The 19,430-nt window shown below is 44.9% G+C and overlaps 2 protein-coding genes across 2 annotated transcripts; both read right to left on the bottom strand.

Annotated features, from left to right (window-relative positions):
* Positions 1-574: 574 nt before the first annotated feature.
* Positions 575-3,190, bottom strand: LOC127902207 (uncharacterized). The gene is made up of 2 exons (XM_052441030.1): positions 3,162-3,190; positions 575-2,723 (listed from the first exon to the last, which is right to left on the bottom strand). The coding sequence occupies exons 1-2, from the start codon at positions 3,188-3,190 to the stop codon at positions 575-577; spliced, it is 2,178 nt and encodes a 725-aa protein (XP_052296990.1).
* An 11,001-nt stretch (positions 3,191-14,191) lies between these two features.
* LOC127902206 (uncharacterized) lies at positions 14,192-16,717 on the bottom strand. The gene has a single exon (XM_052441029.1). The coding sequence runs from the start codon at positions 16,715-16,717 to the stop codon at positions 14,192-14,194; it is 2,526 nt and encodes an 841-aa protein (XP_052296989.1).
* Between the last annotated feature and the right edge of the window lie 2,713 nt (positions 16,718-19,430).

Here is a 19,430-nt window from a genome sequence, read left to right as displayed (position 1 = left end):
CGGCCACCGACGAGGTTTGTTTAAGGCGAGTCAAAGCTTCTGATGGGTCCTCGTAATCTGTTGGACCAAAACGGAGGTGTACTGCCTTGGTGAATTCTTTCCATGTGAGTGGCCCACGAAACTTTGTCAACCACCTATGCCACTGTAAAGCAATGCCTTCTAAGTGAAAAGATGCTAGCTGAACTTGTTGGTCTGGGGAAATATCTTTGAAATCAAAATATTGCTCTGCCTTGTAAACCCAGCCGGTTGGGTCCTCGCCGTTGAACCTTGGAAAGTCCAACCTGAGGCGGTGATGGGGCGGCTCATGGTGGATGGAACGTTCATTGACAGCATTTGAACGAGAGGTTTCTTCAGGAGCAAATGGGTTGGTATCGGGTTGGCTGGAACTTGGGTTCCGAGAGTGACGAAGAGCTTGAAGTTCAGTTAACACAGCTTGCAAGGCAGCATTAACTTGGTCAAAACTTGCTTCATGTCGAGCTAAAGTCGTGGTGACGTCATTGCGGAACTCTGCATTTGTTTTGCCGCGAGTGTCCATGGTTGGAACCGGGCTCTGATACCACTGATATGTTTGAATTTATAAAGAAGAAGTGAAGAGAAAGAAGGCCTCTTTTAATTGTGTGAAGGCCATCTCTGCTACCTCATTCCATTGAAATCCATCCTTGCTCAAGAGACGGGTCAGGGGAGCTGCTATACTACCGAAATGACGGATAAATTTCCGATAGTAGCCTGCTAAACCGAGGAACCCACGGACCCCTTTTGCTGTTGTTGGTGTTGGCCACTCAATGACAGCTTGTATTTTGGCTGGATCAACCGATACGCCTTGCTCCGAAATAACGTGGCCCAAGTACTCCACCTGTAAAACACCGAATCGACATTTCGACTCTTTTGCAAACAAACTGTTAGTTGATAGGATTTGGAGAACAATTTGTAGATGTGCGAGATGGTCTTCCCATGATCTTGAATATATTAGAATGTCATCAAAGAAAACCAAAATAAATTTCTGGAGGTAGGGACGAAAGAGATCATTCATGAGACTTTGAAAGGTTGCTGGTGCGTTAGTGAGGCCAAATGGCATCACTATAAATTCGTAATGGCCTTCGTGTGTCCGGAATGTTGTTTTAAGAATGTCATCTTCCTGCACCCGAATCTGATGATACCCAGACCGTAAATCCAATTTAGAGTAGAATTTGGCCCCATGGAGTTCATCTAATAGCTCATCGATAATAGGAATTGGATATTTATCTTTAACTGTGATGTCGTTCAGAGCTCGATAGTCCACACAAAAACGCCAGGCTCCATATGCTTTCTTTACTAACAAAATTGGGGAAGAGAACGGACTGTTACTTGGCCGTATCAAACCAGATTGTAAAAGCTCTTTCACCATCTTCTCTATCTCAGTTTTCTGGTAATAAGGGTATCGATATGGCCGCACACTCACTGGTCCTGCGCTCGGCTGCAATGGGATCTGGTGGTCATGTGACCGCCTTGGAGGCAAGCTGGTGGGTGATTCAAATACATGGGAGAATTTTGCTAGGAGTTGGCCTATCTCAGATGGGTAGGACTTTGGTTGGCTGCTGCTGGTGGTGGAAGGAATTATTTGGAAAAATAATCCAGTGCCTTGTAACCCATTGGATTCCTTGTCAGACAAAGCTTCGATGCTGGTTCGTCTCAATCCTTGGAAGGTCTGGGAGGTCCCTTCTACCTTGAAGTTCATGGTGAGCTGCTTGTAGTCCATCTTGATGGGTCCGAGAGTTTCAAGCCATTGTACACCTAAGACCAATTGGCATGCCGCGACCGGAAGAATGTAGTAGTCGGCGGTAACGGAATATCCTTGAATGGTGAGGGTGAGACCGCGACATTGTCCAGTACATTCTATCTTCTCACGGTTAGCAACCATGACTTCGAATTTCTTATCCCGGATCACTGGTAACCCAAACTTACAGACTATAGCATGATCAATGAAGTTGTGCGTACTACCACCATCTATTAGCACCATCACATTCTTGTTTTTCAGCTTGCCCAGAACGCGTATGGTTTGTGGGTGTTCAATTCCTGCAATTGCATGAAAAGAAATTTCTGGTGTAACTTCATGATGTTCTTGTTCTGGGTGAGCGCCTTCAACATCCTCAGTGTTCATATGAGGGAAATCCTCGATCATGAATAATTGAGGTCGTTCGCAACGGTGGCCAGCAATGAACTTCTCGTCACAGTAATAACATAATCCCTTCTCTCGTCGTTCGCGTGCCTCCTGATTGGTGATTCGGCGGAATGTTGCTGGGTGAGCATTCGAGCTTTGGTTCATACGCTGGGTTGGTGAAGGTCCTAGCACACCAGCTGTGGGGTTGGGTGAGGCCTTTGGTGTCAATGAGGCTGGTTGGAAACGAGTTTGCTGGTTTGGCTTCCTCTGCAGTTGGTTGCGTTCTTCGATCAGCCTAGCCACTCCTATTGTATCTGCCAAGGTTCGCGGTTGTTTAATTTTTACATCTATGCGAATTTCATCTCGAAGTCCTGCAATAAAACAACCGATGAGAAAATTCTCGGGCAGGCCATCAACTCGGTGGGAAAGCTTTTCAAAAGCTTCTTGATAAGCTGCTACGGATGTGGTTTGTTTAAGACGAGTCAGAGCTTCTGACGGGTCTTCGTAGTCGGTTGGACCAAATCGAAGTTGAACAGCCTTGGTGAACTCATCCCATGTGAGTGGTCCACGGAATTTTGTCAACCATCTGTGCCATTGCAAGGCGATGCCTTCTAAATGAAAGGAGGCTAGTTGAACTTGTTGTGCTGGTGTAATGTTCTTGAAATCAAAGTACAAATATTATGATGATTGCTTTATATTTCCTTCAATTGCATTGATATGTGCATACACGTGCTAGTAGTGGCAACAAGATGGAAAGTGATAGTGGGCCTACTGGCAAGATGGAAGACTTAGTCTAGTTTGTTTGTTCAGTCATTAATTATTGAGTCGGTTATTGAATAAGTCTTGGGTAGTAGAGTGGTGCTATTCTGTTGCTATTCTGTTGCCTATTCTGCAGCATTTCCTATTTTCCAGCTTTGTTGTTATTTTCTCTTCCATGTATGGCTATATTTATAGCCTGAATGAATTCAATAAAGGCAAGTAGCTTTATCACCAACAGTTCCCACTTTGTCTTATTCCTTTCTACCCTTTAACTCCAAATTCCTTCTTATCCATTGGTATAAGACATTGAGTGGTTATCCAATGTATCATTCCGACTATATATAATAGTCTTTACAATACTGAAAATTAACAAACAATGCCAAAAAAATAGGAAACCAACTTCCCACTTCGCTGAAAATCAGCACATCACGGGATTATTGAACAAAACCCACAACTAAATGTAACACGTGCATGCATGGCTCCATGAATGATGGCGTGAATAATGGCTTGCATGGCTCCATGAGTAATGGCACGTATCATTCCTCCCCGCTCAAGGATCCTTGTCATCAAGGACAAAATCAGGAAATGACTTGGAGAAACGCCATTCATTCTCCCAGGTGGCGTCTTCCATCGGCACATATTAGACCAAAGGAAGTTATGTTTGATTCGAGAGAGAGTTTTATGGAAACCAAAGTGACCACAAATTGGAGATGAATGACAATCCGCCATTATTTTTGGAATTAATGTTGAGGTGGGGCTAAGATAAATTCTGTTTCTCTTAAACCAAACTCCATCTCGTTGGTACAATTGGTGGCGTGATTGAGGAGGGCTCTTTTCAAGCAAATCTTTGTAAAATGAATCCCGGTGAACTTCTTCTTGGAGAGCGTGAATGATGAGCGTGAGCGCTTGACACTGCCCAACACACTCTATCTTTTCTCGGTTTGCAACCATAACTTGAAGCTTCTTGTCTCTGACCACTGGTAACCCAAATTTGGAGACTATGGATTGATCAATGAAGTTGTGAGTGCTGCCGCCATCTATCAATACAGTTACTTCCTTATTTTTCAGCTTGCCCGAGACGCGAAGGGTCTGGGGATGTTCAGTTCCTGCCATTGCATGAAACGAAATCTCAGGTATGGTTTCTTGAGTGTCCTGTTCGAATTGAACGCCGTTAACATCCTCACTTCCTAAATAGGGCAGGTCTTCGATCATGAATAATTGTGGTCGTTCGCAGCGGTGGCCTGGTGTGAACTTCTCATCACAATAGTAACATAATCCCCTTTCACGCCTTTCACGTGCCTCTTGATTGGTGATACGACGGAATGTTGCTGGCGGCATCACAGGATTTTGGTTTGGGCGCTGGTTTGGAGGGGGTCCTAGCACACCAGCCGTTGGGTTGAGTCTTGGTCTTTGCGTGATCACAGTGGATTGGGAGCAAGCTGCTTGGGTCGGTTTCCGTTGTAATTGGTTTCGCTCCTCAATTAATCGCGCCACACCTATCGTGTCCGACAATGTCCGAGGTTGTTTAATTTTCACGTCCAACCGGATGTCATCGCGAAGTCCTGCAACAAAGCAACCAATCAAGAAATTTTTCGGTAAGCCATCAACCCGGTGTGAGAGTCTTTCGAAAGCTTCTTGATATGCGGCCACCGACGAGGTTTGTTTAAGGCGAGTCAAAGCTTCTGATGGGTCCTCGTAATCTGTTTGACCAAAACGGAGGTGTACTGCCTTGGTGAATTCTTTCCATGTGAGTGGCCCACGAAACTTTGTCAACCACCTATGCCACTGTAAAGCAATGCCTTCTAAGTGAAAAGATGCTAGCTGAACTTGTTGGTCTGGGGAAATATCTTTGAAATCAAAATATTGCTCTGCCTTGTAAACCCAGCCGGTTGGGTCCTCGCCGTTGAACCTTGGAAAGTCCAACCTGAGGCGGTGATGGGGCGGCTCATGGTGGATGGAACGTTCATTGACAGCATTTGAACGAGAGGTTTCTTCAGGAGCAAATGGGTTGGTATCGGGTTGGCTGGAACTTGGGTTCCGAGAGTGACGAAGAGCTTGAAGTTCAGTTAACACAGCTTGCAAGGCAGCATTAACTTGGTCAAAACTTGCTTCATGTCGAGCTAAAGTCGTGGTGACGTCATTGCGGAACTCTGCATTTGTTTTGCCGCGAGTGTCCATGGTTGGAACCGGGCTCTGATACCACTGATATGTTTGAATTTATAAAGAAGAAGTGAAGAGAAAGAAGGCCTCTTTTAATTGTGTGAAGGCCATCTCTGCTACCTCATTCCATTGAAATCCATCCTTGCTCAAGAGACGGGTCAGGGGAGCTGCTATACTACCGAAATGACGGATAAATTTCCGATAGTAGCCTGCTAAACCGAGGAACCCACGGACCCCTTTTGCTGTTGTTGGTGTTGGCCACTCAATGACAGCTTGTATTTTGGCTGGATCAACCGATACGCCTTGCTCCGAAATAACGTGGCCCAAGTACTCCACCTGTAAAACACCGAATCGACATTTCGACTCTTTTGCAAACAAACTGTTAGTTGATAGGATTTGGAGAACAATTTTTAGATGTGCGAGATGGTCTTCCCATGATCTTGAATATATTAGAATGTCATCAAAGAAAACCAAAATAAATTTCTGGAGGTAGGGACGAAAGAGATCATTCATGAGACTTTGAAAGGTTGCTGGTGCGTTAGTGAGGCCAAATGGCATCACTATAAATTCGTAATGGCCTTCGTGTGTCCGGAATGTTGTTTTAAGAATGTCATCTTCCTGCACCCGAATCTGATGATACCCAGACCGTAAATCCAATTTAGAGTAGAATTTGGCCCCATGGAGTTCATCTAATAGCTCATCGATAATAGGAATTGGATATTTATCTTTAACTGTGATGTCGTTCAGAGCTCGATAGTCCACACAAAAACGCCAGGCTCCATCTGCTTTCTTTACTAACAAAATTGGGGAAGAGAACGGACTGTTACTTGGCCGTATCAAACCAGATTGTAAAAGCTCTTTCACCATCTTCTCTATCTCAGTTTTCTGGTAATAAGGGTATCGATATGGCCGCACACTCACTGGTCCTGCGCTCGGCTGCAATGGGATCTGGTGGTCATGTGACCGCCTTGGAGGCAAGCTGGTGGGTGATTCAAATACATGGGAGAATTTTGCTAGGAGTTGGCCTATCTCAGATGGGTAGGACTTTGGTTGGCTGCTGCTGGTGGTGGAAGGAATTATTTGGAAAAATAATCCAGTGCCTTGTAACCCATTGGATTCCTTGTCAGACAAAGCTTCGATGCTGGTTCGTCTCAATCCTTGGAAGGTCTGGGAGGTCCCTTCTACCTTGAAGTTCATGGTGAGCTGCTTGTAGTCCATCTTGATGGGTCCGAGAGTTTCAAGCCATTGTACACCTAAGACCAATTGGCATGCCGCGACCGGAAGAATGTAGTAGTCGGCGGTAACGGAATATCCTTGAATGGTGAGGGTGAGACCGCGACATTGTCCAGTACATTCTATCTTCTCACGGTTAGCAACCATGACTTCGAATTTCTTATCCCGGATCACTGGTAACCCAAACTTACAGACTATAGCATGATCAATGAAGTTGTGCGTACTACCACCATCTATTAGCACCATCACATTCTTGTTTTTCAGCTTGCCCAGAACGCGTATGGTTTGTGGGTGTTCAATTCCTGCAATTGCATGAAAAGAAATTTCTGGTGTAACTTCATGATGTTCTTGTTCTGGGTGAGCGCCTTCAACATCCTCAGTGTTCATATGAGGGAAATCCTCGATCATGAATAATTGAGGTCGTTCGCAACGGTGGCCAGCAATGAACTTCTCGTCACAGTAATAACATAATCCCTTCTCTCGTCGTTCGCGTGCCTCCTGATTGGTGATTCGGCGGAATGTTGCTGGGTGAGCATTCGAGCTTTGGTTCATACGCTGGGTTGGTGAAGGTCCTAGCACACCAGCTGTGGGGTTGGGTGAGGCCTTTGGTGTCAATGAGGCTGGTTGGAAACGAGTTTGCTGGTTTGGCTTCCTCTGCAGTTGGTTGCGTTCTTCGATCAGCCTAGCCACTCCTATTGTATCTGCCAAGGTTCGCGGTTGTTTAATTTTTACATCTATGCGAATTTCATCTCGAAGTCCTGCAATAAAACAACCGATGAGAAAATTCTCGGGCAGGCCATCAACTCGGTGGGAAAGCTTTTCAAAAGCTTCTTGATAAGCTGCTACGGATGTGGTTTGTTTAAGACGAGTCAGAGCTTCTGACGGGTCTTCGTAGTCGGTTGGACCAAATCGAAGTTGAACAGCCTTGGTGAACTCATCCCATGTGAGTGGTCCACGGAATTTTGTCAACCATCTGTGCCATTGCAAGGCGATGCCTTCTAAATGAAAGGAGGCTAGTTGAACTTGTTGTGCTGGTGTAATGTTCTTGAAATCAAAGTACAAATATTATGATGATTGCTTTATATTTCCTTCAATTGCATTGATATGTGCATACACGTGCTAGTAGTGGCAACAAGATGGAAAGTGATAGTGGGCCTACTGGCAAGATGGAAGACTTAGTCTAGTTTGTTTGTTCAGTCATTAATTATTGAGTCGGTTATTGAATAAGTCTTGGGTAGTAGAGTGGTGCTATTCTGTTGCTATTCTGTTGCCTATTCTGCAGCATTTCCTATTTTCCAGCTTTGTTGTTATTTTCTCTTCCATGTATGGCTATATTTATAGCCTGAATGAATTCAATAAAGGCAAGTAGCTTTATCACCAACAGTTCCCACTTTGTCTTATTCCTTTCTACCCTTTAACTCCAAATTCCTTCTTATCCATTGGTATAAGACATTGAGTGGTTATCCAATGTATCATTCCGACTATATATAATAGTCTTTACAATACTGAAAATTAACAAACAATGCCAAAAAAATAGGAAACCAACTTCCCACTTCGCTGAAAATCAGCACATCACGGGATTATTGAACAAAACCCACAACTAAATGTAACACGTGCATGCATGGCTCCATGAATGATGGCGTGAATAATGGCTTGCATGGCTCCATGAGTAATGGCACGTATCATTCCTCCCCGCTCAAGGATCCTTGTCATCAAGGACAAAATCAGGAAATGACTTGGAGAAACGCCATTCATTCTCCCAGGTGGCGTCTTCCATCGGCACATATTAGACCAAAGGAAGTTATGTTTGATTCGAGAGAGAGTTTTATGGAAACCAAAGTGACCACAAATTGGAGATGAATGACAATCCGCCATTATTTTTGGAATTAATGTTGAGGTGGGGCTAAGATAAATTCTGTTTCTCTTAAACCAAACTCCATCTCGTTGGTACAATTGGTGGCGTGATTGAGGAGGGCTCTTTTCAAGCAAATCTTTGTAAAATGAATCCCGGTGAACTTCTTCTTGGAGAGCGTGAATGATGAGCGTGAGCGCTTGACACTGCCCAACACACTCTATCTTTTCTCGGTTTGCAACCATAACTTGAAGCTTCTTGTCTCTGACCACTGGTAACCCAAATTTGGAGACTATGGATTGATCAATGAAGTTGTGAGTGCTGCCGCCATCTATCAATACAGTTACTTCCTTATTTTTCAGCTTGCCCGAGACGCGAAGGGTCTGGGGATGTTCAGTTCCTGCCATTGCATGAAACGAAATCTCAGGTATGGTTTCTTGAGTGTCCTGTTCGAATTGAACGCCGTTAACATCCTCACTTCCTAAATAGGGCAGGTCTTCGATCATGAATAATTGTGGTCGTTCGCAGCGGTGGCCTGGTGTGAACTTCTCATCACAATAGTAACATAATCCCCTTTCACGCCTTTCACGTGCCTCTTGATTGGTGATACGACGGAATGTTGCTGGCGGCGTCACAGGATTTTGGTTTGGGCGCTGGTTTGGAGGGGGTCCTAGCACACCAGCCGTTGGGTTGAGTCTTGGTCTTTGCGTGATCACAGTGGATTGGGAGCAAGCTGCTTGGGTCGGTTTCCGTTGTAATTGGTTTCGCTCCTCAATTAATCGCGCCACACCTATCGTGTCCGACAATGTCCGAGGTTGTTTAATTTTCACGTCCAACCGGATGTCATCGCGAAGTCCTGCAACAAAGCAACCAATCAAGAAATTTTTCGGTAAGCCATCAACCCGGTGTGAGAGTCTTTCGAAAGCTTCTTGATATGCGGCCACCGACGAGGTTTGTTTAAGGCGAGTCAAAGCTTCTGATGGGTCCTCGTAATCTGTTGGACCAAAACGGAGGTGTACTGCCTTGGTGAATTCTTTCCATGTGAGTGGCCCACGAAACTTTGTCAACCACCTATGCCACTGTAAAGCAATGCCTTCTAAGTGAAAAGATGCTAGCTGAACTTGTTGGTCTGGGGAAATATCTTTGAAATCAAAATATTGCTCTGCCTTGTAAACCCAGCCGGTTGGGTCCTCGCCGTTGAACCTTGGAAAGTCCAACCTGAGGCGGTGATGGGGCGGCTCATGGTGGATGGAACGTTCATTGACAGCATTTGAACGAGAGGTTTCTTCAGGAGCAAATGGGTTGGTATCGGGTTGGCTGGAACTTGGGTTCCGAGAGTGACGAAGAGCTTGAAGTTCAGTTAACACAGCTTGCAAGGCAGCATTAACTTGGTCAAAACTTGCTTCATGTCGAGCTAAAGTCGTGGTGACGTCATTGCGGAACTCTGCATTTGTTTTGCCGCGAGTGTCCATGGTTGGAACCGGGCTCTGATACCACTGATATGTTTGAATTTATAAAGAAGAAGTGAAGAGAAAGAAGGCCTCTTTTAATTGTGTGAAGGCCATCTCTGCTACCTCATTCCATTGAAATCCATCCTTGCTCAAGAGACGGGTCAGGGGAGCTGCTATACTACCGAAATGACGGATAAATTTCCGATAGTAGCCTGCTAAACCGAGGAACCCACGGACCCCTTTTGCTGTTGTTGGTGTTGGCCACTCAATGACAGCTTGTATTTTGGCTGGATCAACCGATACGCCTTGCTCCGAAATAACGTGGCCCAAGTACTCCACCTGTAAAACACCGAATCGACATTTCGACTCTTTTGCAAACAAACTGTTAGTTGATAGGATTTGGAGAACAATTTTTAGATGTGCGAGATGGTCTTCCCATGATCTTGAATATATTAGAATGTCATCAAAGAAAACCAAAATAAATTTCTGGAGGTAGGGACGAAAGAGATCATTCATGAGACTTTGAAAGGTTGCTGGTGCGTTAGTGAGGCCAAATGGCATCACTATAAATTCGTAATGGCCTTCGTGTGTCCGGAATGTTGTTTTAAGAATGTCATCTTCCTGCACCCGAATCTGATGATACCCAGACCGTAAATCCAATTTAGAGTAGAATTTGGCCCCATGGAGTTCATCTAATAGCTCATCGATAATAGGAATTGGATATTTATCTTTAACTGTGATGTCGTTCAGAGCTCGATAGTCCACACAAAAACGCCAGGCTCCATCTGCTTTCTTTACTAACAAAATTGGGGAAGAGAACGGACTGTTACTTGGCCGTATCAAACCAGATTGTAAAAGCTCTTTCACCATCTTCTCTATCTCAGTTTTCTGGTAATAAGGGTATCGATATGGCCGCACACTCACTGGTCCTGCGCTCGGCTGCAATGGGATCTGGTGGTCATGTGACCGCCTTGGAGGCAAGCTGGTGGGTGATTCAAATACATGGGAGAATTTTGCTAGGAGTTGGCCTATCTCAGATGGGTAGGACTTTGGTTGGCTGCTGCTGGTGGTGGAAGGAATTATTTGGAAAAATAATCCAGTGCCTTGTAACCCATTGGATTCCTTGTCAGACAAAGCTTCGATGCTGGTTCGTCTCAATCCTTGGAAGGTCTGGGAGGTCCCTTCTACCTTGAAGTTCATGGTGAGCTGCTTGTAGTCCATCTTGATGGGTCCGAGAGTTTCAAGCCATTGTACACCTAAGACCAATTGGCATGCCGCGACCGGAAGAATGTAGTAGTCGGCGGTAACGGAATATCCTTGAATGGTGAGGGTGAGACCGCGACATTGTCCAGTACATTCTATCTTCTCACGGTTAGCAACCATGACTTCGAATTTCTTATCCCGGATCACTGGTAACCCAAACTTACAGACTATAGCATGATCAATGAAGTTGTGCGTACTACCACCATCTATTAGCACCATCACATTCTTGTTTTTCAGCTTGCCCAGAACGCGTATGGTTTGTGGGTGTTCAATTCCTGCAATTGCATGAAAAGAAATTTCTGGTGTAACTTCATGATGTTCTTGTTCTGGGTGAGCGCCTTCAACATCCTCAGTGTTCATATGAGGGAAATCCTCGATCATGAATAATTGAGGTCGTTCGCAACGGTGGCCAGCAATGAACTTCTCGTCACAGTAATAACATAATCCCTTCTCTCGTCGTTCGCGTGCCTCCTGATTGGTGATTCGGCGGAATGTTGCTGGGTGAGCATTCGAGCTTTGGTTCATACGCTGGGTTGGTGAAGGTCCTAGCACACCAGCTGTGGGGTTGGGTGAGGCCTTTGGTGTCAATGAGGCTGGTTGGAAACGAGTTTGCTGGTTTGGCTTCCTCTGCAGTTGGTTGCGTTCTTCGATCAGCCTAGCCACTCCTATTGTATCTGCCAAGGTTCGCGGTTGTTTAATTTTTACATCTATGCGAATTTCATCTCGAAGTCCTGCAATAAAACAACCGATGAGAAAATTCTCGGGCAGGCCATCAACTCGGTGGGAAAGCTTTTCAAAAGCTTCTTGATAAGCTGCTACGGATGTGGTTTGTTTAAGACGAGTCAGAGCTTCTGACGGGTCTTCGTAGTCGGTTGGACCAAATCGAAGTTGAACAGCCTTGGTGAACTCATCCCATGTGAGTGGTCCACGGAATTTTGTCAACCATCTGTGCCATTGCAAGGCGATGCCTTCTAAATGAAAGGAGGCTAGTTGAACTTGTTGTGCTGGTGTAATGTTCTTGAAATCAAAGTACAAATATTATGATGATTGCTTTATATTTCCTTCAATTGCATTGATATGTGCATACACGTGCTAGTAGTGGCAACAAGATGGAAAGTGATAGTGGGCCTACTGGCAAGATGGAAGACTTAGTCTAGTTTGTTTGTTCAGTCATTAATTATTGAGTCGGTTATTGAATAAGTCTTGGGTAGTAGAGTGGTGCTATTCTGTTGCTATTCTGTTGCCTATTCTGCAGCATTTCCTATTTTCCAGCTTTGTTGTTATTTTCTCTTCCATGTATGGCTATATTTATAGCCTGAATGAATTCAATAAAGGCAAGTAGCTTTATCACCAACAGTTCCCACTTTGTCTTATTCCTTTCTACCCTTTAACTCCAAATTCCTTCTTATCCATTGGTATAAGACATTGAGTGGTTATCCAATGTATCATTCCGACTATATATAATAGTCTTTACAATACTGAAAATTAACAAACAATGCCAAAAAAATAGGAAACCAACTTCCCACTTCGCTGAAAATCAGCACATCACGGGATTATTGAACAAAACCCACAACTAAATGTAACACGTGCATGCATGGCTCCATGAATGATGGCGTGAATAATGGCTTGCATGGCTCCATGAGTAATGGCACGTATCATTCCTCCCCGCTCAAGGATCCTTGTCATCAAGGACAAAATCAGGAAATGACTTGGAGAAACGCCATTCATTCTCCCAGGTGGCGTCTTCCATCGGCACATATTAGACCAAAGGAAGTTATGTTTGATTCGAGAGAGAGTTTTATGGAAACCAAAGTGACCACAAATTGGAGATGAATGACAATCCGCCATTATTTTTGGAATTAATGTTGAGGTGGGGCTAAGATAAATTCTGTTTCTCTTAAACCAAACTCCATCTCGTTGGTACAATTGGTGGCGTGATTGAGGAGGGCTCTTTTCAAGCAAATCTTTGTAAAATGAATCCCGGTGAACTTCTTCTTGGAGAGCGTGAATGATGAGCGTGAGCGCTTGACACTGCCCAACACACTCTATCTTTTCTCGGTTTGCAACCATAACTTGAAGCTTCTTGTCTCTGACCACTGGTAACCCAAATTTGGAGACTATGGATTGATCAATGAAGTTGTGAGTGCTGCCGCCATCTATCAATACAGTTACTTCCTTATTTTTCAGCTTGCCCGAGACGCGAAGGGTCTGGGGATGTTCAGTTCCTGCCATTGCATGAAACGAAATCTCAGGTATGGTTTCTTGAGTGTCCTGTTCGAATTGAACGCCGTTAACATCCTCACTTCCTAAATAGGGCAGGTCTTCGATCATGAATAATTGTGGTCGTTCGCAGCGGTGGCCTGGTGTGAACTTCTCATCACAATAGTAACATAATCCCCTTTCACGCCTTTCACGTGCCTCTTGATTGGTGATACGACGGAATGTTGCTGGCGGCGTCACAGGATTTTGGTTTGGGCGCTGGTTTGGAGGGGGTCCTAGCACACCAGCCGTTGGGTTGAGTCTTGGTCTTTGCGTGATCACAGTGGATTGGGAGCAAGCTGCTTGGGTCGGTTTCCGTTGTAATTGGTTTCGCTCCTCAATTAATCGCGCCACACCTATCGTGTCCGACAATGTCCGAGGTTGTTTAATTTTCACGTCCAACCGGATGTCATCGCGAAGTCCTGCAACAAAGCAACCAATCAAGAAATTTTTCGGTAAGCCATCAACCCGGTGTGAGAGTCTTTCGAAAGCTTCTTGATATGCGGCCACCGACGAGGTTTGTTTAAGGCGAGTCAAAGCTTCTGATGGGTCCTCGTAATCTGTTGGACCAAAACGGAGGTGTACTGCCTTGGTGAATTCTTTCCATGTGAGTGGCCCACGAAACTTTGTCAACCACCTATGCCACTGTAAAGCAATGCCTTCTAAGTGAAAAGATGCTAGCTGAACTTGTTGGTCTGGGGAAATATCTTTGAAATCAAAATATTGCTCTGCCTTGTAAACCCAGCCGGTTGGGTCCTCGCCGTTGAACCTTGGAAAGTCCAACCTGAGGCGGTGATGGGGCGGCTCATGGTGGATGGAACGTTCATTGACAGCATTTGAACGAGAGGTTTCTTCAGGAGCAAATGGGTTGGTATCGGGTTGGCTGGAACTTGGGTTCCGAGAGTGACGAAGAGCTTGAAGTTCAGTTAACACAGCTTGCAAGGCAGCATTAACTTGGTCAAAACTTGCTTCATGTCGAGCTAAAGTCGTGGTGACGTCATTGCGGAACTCTGCATTTGTTTTGCCGCGAGTGTCCATGGTTGGAACCGGGCTCTGATACCACTGATATGTTTGAATTTATAAAGAAGAAGTGAAGAGAAAGAAGGCCTCTTTTAATTGTGTGAAGGCCATCTCTGCTACCTCATTCCATTGAAATCCATCCTTGCTCAAGAGACGGGTCAGGGGAGCTGCTATACTACCGAAATGACGGATAAATTTCCGATAGTAGCCTGCTAAACCGAGGAACCCACGGACCCCTTTTGCTGTTGTTGGTGTTGGCCACTCAATGACAGCTTGTATTTTGGCTGGATCAACCGATACGCCTTGCTCCGAAATAACGTGGCCCAAGTACTCCACCTGTAAAACACCGAATCGACATTTCGACTCTTTTGCAAACAAACTGTTAGTTGATAGGATTTGGAGAACAATTTTTAGATGTGCGAGATGGTCTTCCCATGATCTTGAATATATTAGAATGTCATCAAAGAAAACCAAAATAAATTTCTGGAGGTAGGGACGAAAGAGATCATTCATGAGACTTTGAAAGGTTGCTGGTGCGTTAGTGAGGCCAAATGGCATCACTATAAATTCGTAATGGCCTTCGTGTGTCCGGAATGTTGTTTTAAGAATGTCATCTTCCTGCACCCGAATCTGATGATACCCAGACCGTAAATCCAATTTAGAGTAGAATTTGGCCCCATGGAGTTCATCTAATAGCTCATCGATAATAGGAATTGGATATTTATCTTTAACTGTGATGTCGTTCAGAGCTCGATAGTCCACACAAAAACGCCAGGCTCCATCTGCTTTCTTTACTAACAAAATTGGGGAAGAGAACGGACTGTTACTTGGCCGTATCAAACCAGATTGTAAAAGCTCTTTCACCATCTTCTCTATCTCAGTTTTCTGGTAATAAGGGTATCGATATGGCCGCACACTCACTGGTCCTGCGCTCGGCTGCAATGGGATCTGGTGGTCATGTGACCGCCTTGGAGGCAAGCTGGTGGGTGATTCAAATACATGGGAGAATTTTGCTAGGAGTTGGCCTATCTCAGATGGGTAGGACTTTGGTTGGCTGCTGCTGGTGGTGGAAGGAATTATTTGGAAAAATAATCCAGTGCCTTGTAACCCATTGGATTCCTTGTCAGACAAAGCTTCGATGCTGGTTCGTCTCAATCCTTGGAAGGTCTGGGAGGTCCCTTCTACCTTGAAGTTCATGGTGAGCTGCTTGTAGTCCATCTTGATGGGTCCGAGAGTTTCAAGCCATTGTACACCTAAGACCAATTGGCATGCCGCGACCGGAAGAATGTAGTAGTCGGCGGTAACGGAATATCCTTGAATGGTGAGGGTGAGACCGCGACATTGTCCAGTACATTCTATCTTCTCACGGTTAGCAACCATGACTTCGAATTTCTTATCCCGGATCACTGGTAACCCAAACTTACAGACTATAGCATGATCAATGAAGTTGTGCGTACTACCACCATCTATTAGCACCATCACATTCTTGTTTTTCAGCTTGCCCAGAACGCGTATGGTTTGTGGGTGTTCAATTCCTGCAATTGCATGAAAAGAAATTTCTGGTGTAACTTCATGATGTTCTTGTTCTGGGTGAGCGCCTTCAACATCCTCAGTGTTCATATGAGGGAAATCCTCGATCATGAATAATTGAGGTCGTTCGCAACGGTGGCCAGCAATGAACTTCTCGTCACAGTAATAACATAATCCCTTCTCTCGTCGTTCGCGTGCCTCCTGATTGGTGATTCGGCGGAATGTTGCTGGGTGAGCATTCGAGCTTTGGTTCATACGCTGGGTTGGTGAAGGTCCTAGCACACCAGCTGTGGGGTTGGGTGAGGCCTTTGGTGTCAATGAGGCTGGTTGGAAACGAGTTTGCTGGTTTGGCTTCCTCTGCAGTTGGTTGCGTTCTTCGATCAGCCTAGCCACTCCTATTGTATCTGCCAAGGTTCGCGGTTGTTTAATTTTTACATCTATGCGAATTTCATCTCGAAGTCCTGCAATAAAACAACCGATGAGAAAATTCTCAGGCAGGCCATCAACTCGGTGGGAAAGCTTTTCAAAAGCTTCTTGATAAGCTGCTACGGATGTGGTTTGTTTAAGACGAGTCAGAGCTTCTGACGGGTCTTCGTAGTCGGTTGGACCAAATCGAAGTTGAACAGCCTTGGTGAACTCATCCCATGTGAGTGGTCCACGGAATTTTGTCAACCATCTGTGCCATTGCAAGGCGATGCCTTCTAAATGAAAGGAGGCTAGTTGAACTTGTTGTGCTGGTGTAATGTTCTTGAAATCAAAGTACTGTTCGGCCTTGTAAATCCAGCCAGTTGGGTCGTCTCCGTTAAATTTTGGGAAGGACAACTTGAGGTGTTGATGAGGGTGGTCATTGATAATGTTAGAACGAGAAGTATGTGGGTGTGAGGAGTCATCACGTGGGCTAGTGTTTTGGCTATGGGAGGCTCTAAGAGCTTGAAGCTCGGTTAACACTTCCTGTAAGACTGCATTCACCTGATCAAAACTGGTATCATGTCGTGCTAAGATTTCGTTGACCTCGTTGCGGAATTCTGCATTTGTTTTGCCGCGAGTGTCCATGGTCGGACCTGTCTCTTATACCAATGATACGAAGGAATTTGGAGTTAAGGGTAGAAAGGAATAAGACAAAGTGGGAACTGTTGGTGATAAAGCTACTTGCCTTTATTGAATTCATTCAGGCTATAAATATAGCCATACATGGAAGAGAAAATAACAACAAAGCTGGAAAATAGGAAATGCTGCAGAATAGGCAACAGAATAGCAACAGAATAGCACCACTCTACTACCCAAGACTTATTCAATAACCGACTCAATAATTAATGACTGAACAAACAAACTAGACTAAGTCTTCCATCTTGCCAGTAGGCCCACTATCACTTTCCATCTTGTTGCCACTACTAGCACGTGTATGCACATATCAATGCAATTGAAGGAAATATAAAGCAATCATCATAATATTTGTACTTTGATTTCAAGAACATTACACCAGCACAACAAGTTCAACTAGCCTCCTTTCATTTAGAAGGCATCGCCTTGCAATGGCACAGATGGTTGACAAAATTCCGTGGACCACTCACATGGGATGAGTTCACCAAGGCTGTTCAACTTCGATTTGGTCCAACCGACTACGAAGACCCGTCAGAAGCTCTGACTCGTCTTAAACAAACCACATCCGTAGCAGCTTATCAAGAAGCTTTTGAAAAGCTTTCCCACCGAGTTGATGGCCTGCCCGAGAATTTTCTCATCGGTTGTTTTATTGCAGGACTTCGAGATGAAATTCGCATAGATGTAAAAATTAAACAACCGCGAACCTTGGCAGATACAATAGGAGTGGCTAGGCTGATCGAAGAACGCAACCAACTGCAGAGGAAGCCAAACCAGCAAACTCGTTTCCAACCAGCCTCATTGACACCAAAGGCCTCACCCAACCCCACAGCTGGTGTGCTAGGACCTTCACCAACCCAGCGTATGAACCAAAGCTCGAATGCTCACCCAGCAACATTCCGCCGAATCACCAATCAGGAGGCACGCGAACGACGAGAGAAGGGATTATGTTATTACTGTGACGAGAAGTTCATTGCTGGCCACCGTTGCGAACGACCTCAATTATTCATGATCGAGGATTTCCCTCATATGAACACTGAGGATGTTGAAGGCGCTCACCCAGAACAAGAACATCATGAAGTTACACCAGAAATTTCTTTTCATGCAATTGCAGGAATTGAACACCCACAAACCATACGCGTTCTGGGCAAGCTGAAAAACAAGAATGTGATGGTGCTAATAGATGGTGGTAGTACGCACAACTTCATTGATCATGCTATAGTCTGTAAGTTTGGGTTACCAGTGATCCGGGATAAGAAATTCGAAGTCATGGTTGCTAACCGTGAGAAGATAGAATGTACTGGACAATGTCGCGGTCTCACCCTCACCATTCAAGGATATTCCGTTACCGCCGACTACTACATTCTTCCGGTCGCGGCATGCCAATTGGTCTTAGGTGTACAATGGCTTGAAACTCTCGGACCCATCAAGATGGACTACAAGCAGCTCACCATGAACTTCAAGGTAGAAGGGACCTCCCAGACCTTCCAAGGATTGAGACGAACCAGCATCGAAGCTTTGTCTGACAAGGAATCCAATGGGTTACAAGGCACTGGATTATTTTTCCAAATAATTCCTTCCACCACCAGCAGCAGCCAACCAAAGTCCTACCCATCTGAGATAGGCCAACTCCTAGCAAAATTCTCCCATGTATTTGAATCACCCACCAGCTTGCCTCCAAGGCGGTCACATGACCACCAGATCCCATTGCAGCCGAGCGCAGGACCAGTGAGTGTGCGGCCATATCGATACCCTTATTACCAGAAAACTGAGATAGAGAAGATGGTGAAAGAGCTTTTACAATCTGGTTTGATACGGCCAAGTAACAGTCCGTTCTCTTCCCCAATTTTGTTAGTAAAGAAAGCAGATGGAGCCTGGCGTTTTTGTGTGGACTATCGAGCTCTGAACGACATCACAGTTAAAGATAAATATCCAATTCCTATTATCGATGAGCTATTAGATGAACTCCATGGGGCCAAATTCTACTCTAAATTGGATTTACGGTCTGGGTATCATCAGATTCGGGTGCAGGAAGATGACATTCTTAAAACAACATTCCGGACACACGAAGGCCATTACGAATTTATAGTGATGCCATTTGGCCTCACTAACGCACCAGCAACCTTTCAAAGTCTCATGAATGATCTCTTTCGTCCCTACCTCCAGAAATTTATTTTGGTTTTCTTTGATGACATTCTAATATATTCAAGATCATGGGAAGACCATCTCGCACATCTACAAATTATTCTCCAAATCCTATCAACTAACAGTTTGTTTGCAAAAGAGTCGAAATGTCGATTCGGTGTTTTACAGGTGGAGTACTTGGGCCACGTTATTTCGGAGCAAGGCGTATCGGTTGATCCAGCCAAAATACAAGCTGTCATTGAGTGGCCAACACCAACAACGGCAAAAGGGGTCCGTGGGTTCCTCGGTTTAGCAGGCTACTATCGGAAATTTATCCGTCATTTCGGTAGTATAGCAGCTCCCCTGACCCGTCTCTTGAGCAAGGATGGATTTCAATGGAATGAGGTAGCAGAGATGGCCTTCACACAATTAAAAGAGGCCTTGACGTCACCACCAATTTTACGCCTTCCCGATTTTACTCAACGATTCGTGATTGAATGCGATGCCAGCGGAATCGGACTGGGTGCAATTCTTACCCAAGAAA

Source organism: Citrus sinensis, chromosome 5 (genome assembly GCF_022201045.2).
Source record: "Citrus sinensis cultivar Valencia sweet orange chromosome 5, DVS_A1.0, whole genome shotgun sequence".
NCBI lineage: Eukaryota > Viridiplantae > Streptophyta > Magnoliopsida > Sapindales > Rutaceae > Citrus > Citrus sinensis.
This window is presented reverse-complemented; position numbering and strand designations above follow the sequence as displayed.

Bases quoted from the DNA above. Each gene is read 5' to 3' on its own strand.
- LOC127902207 (XM_052441030.1), bottom strand. From the start codon at position 3,190: ATGGATAAGAAGGAATTTGGAGTTAAAGG. The intron at 2,724-3,161 runs GTAGAAAGGAAT...GCAATGGCACAG, and splicing joins AAGGAATTTGGAGTTAAAGG to ATGGTTGACAAAATTCCGTG.
- LOC127902206 (XM_052441029.1), bottom strand. From the start codon at position 16,717: ATGGACACTCGCGGCAAAACAAATGCAGAATTCCGCAACGAGGTCAAC.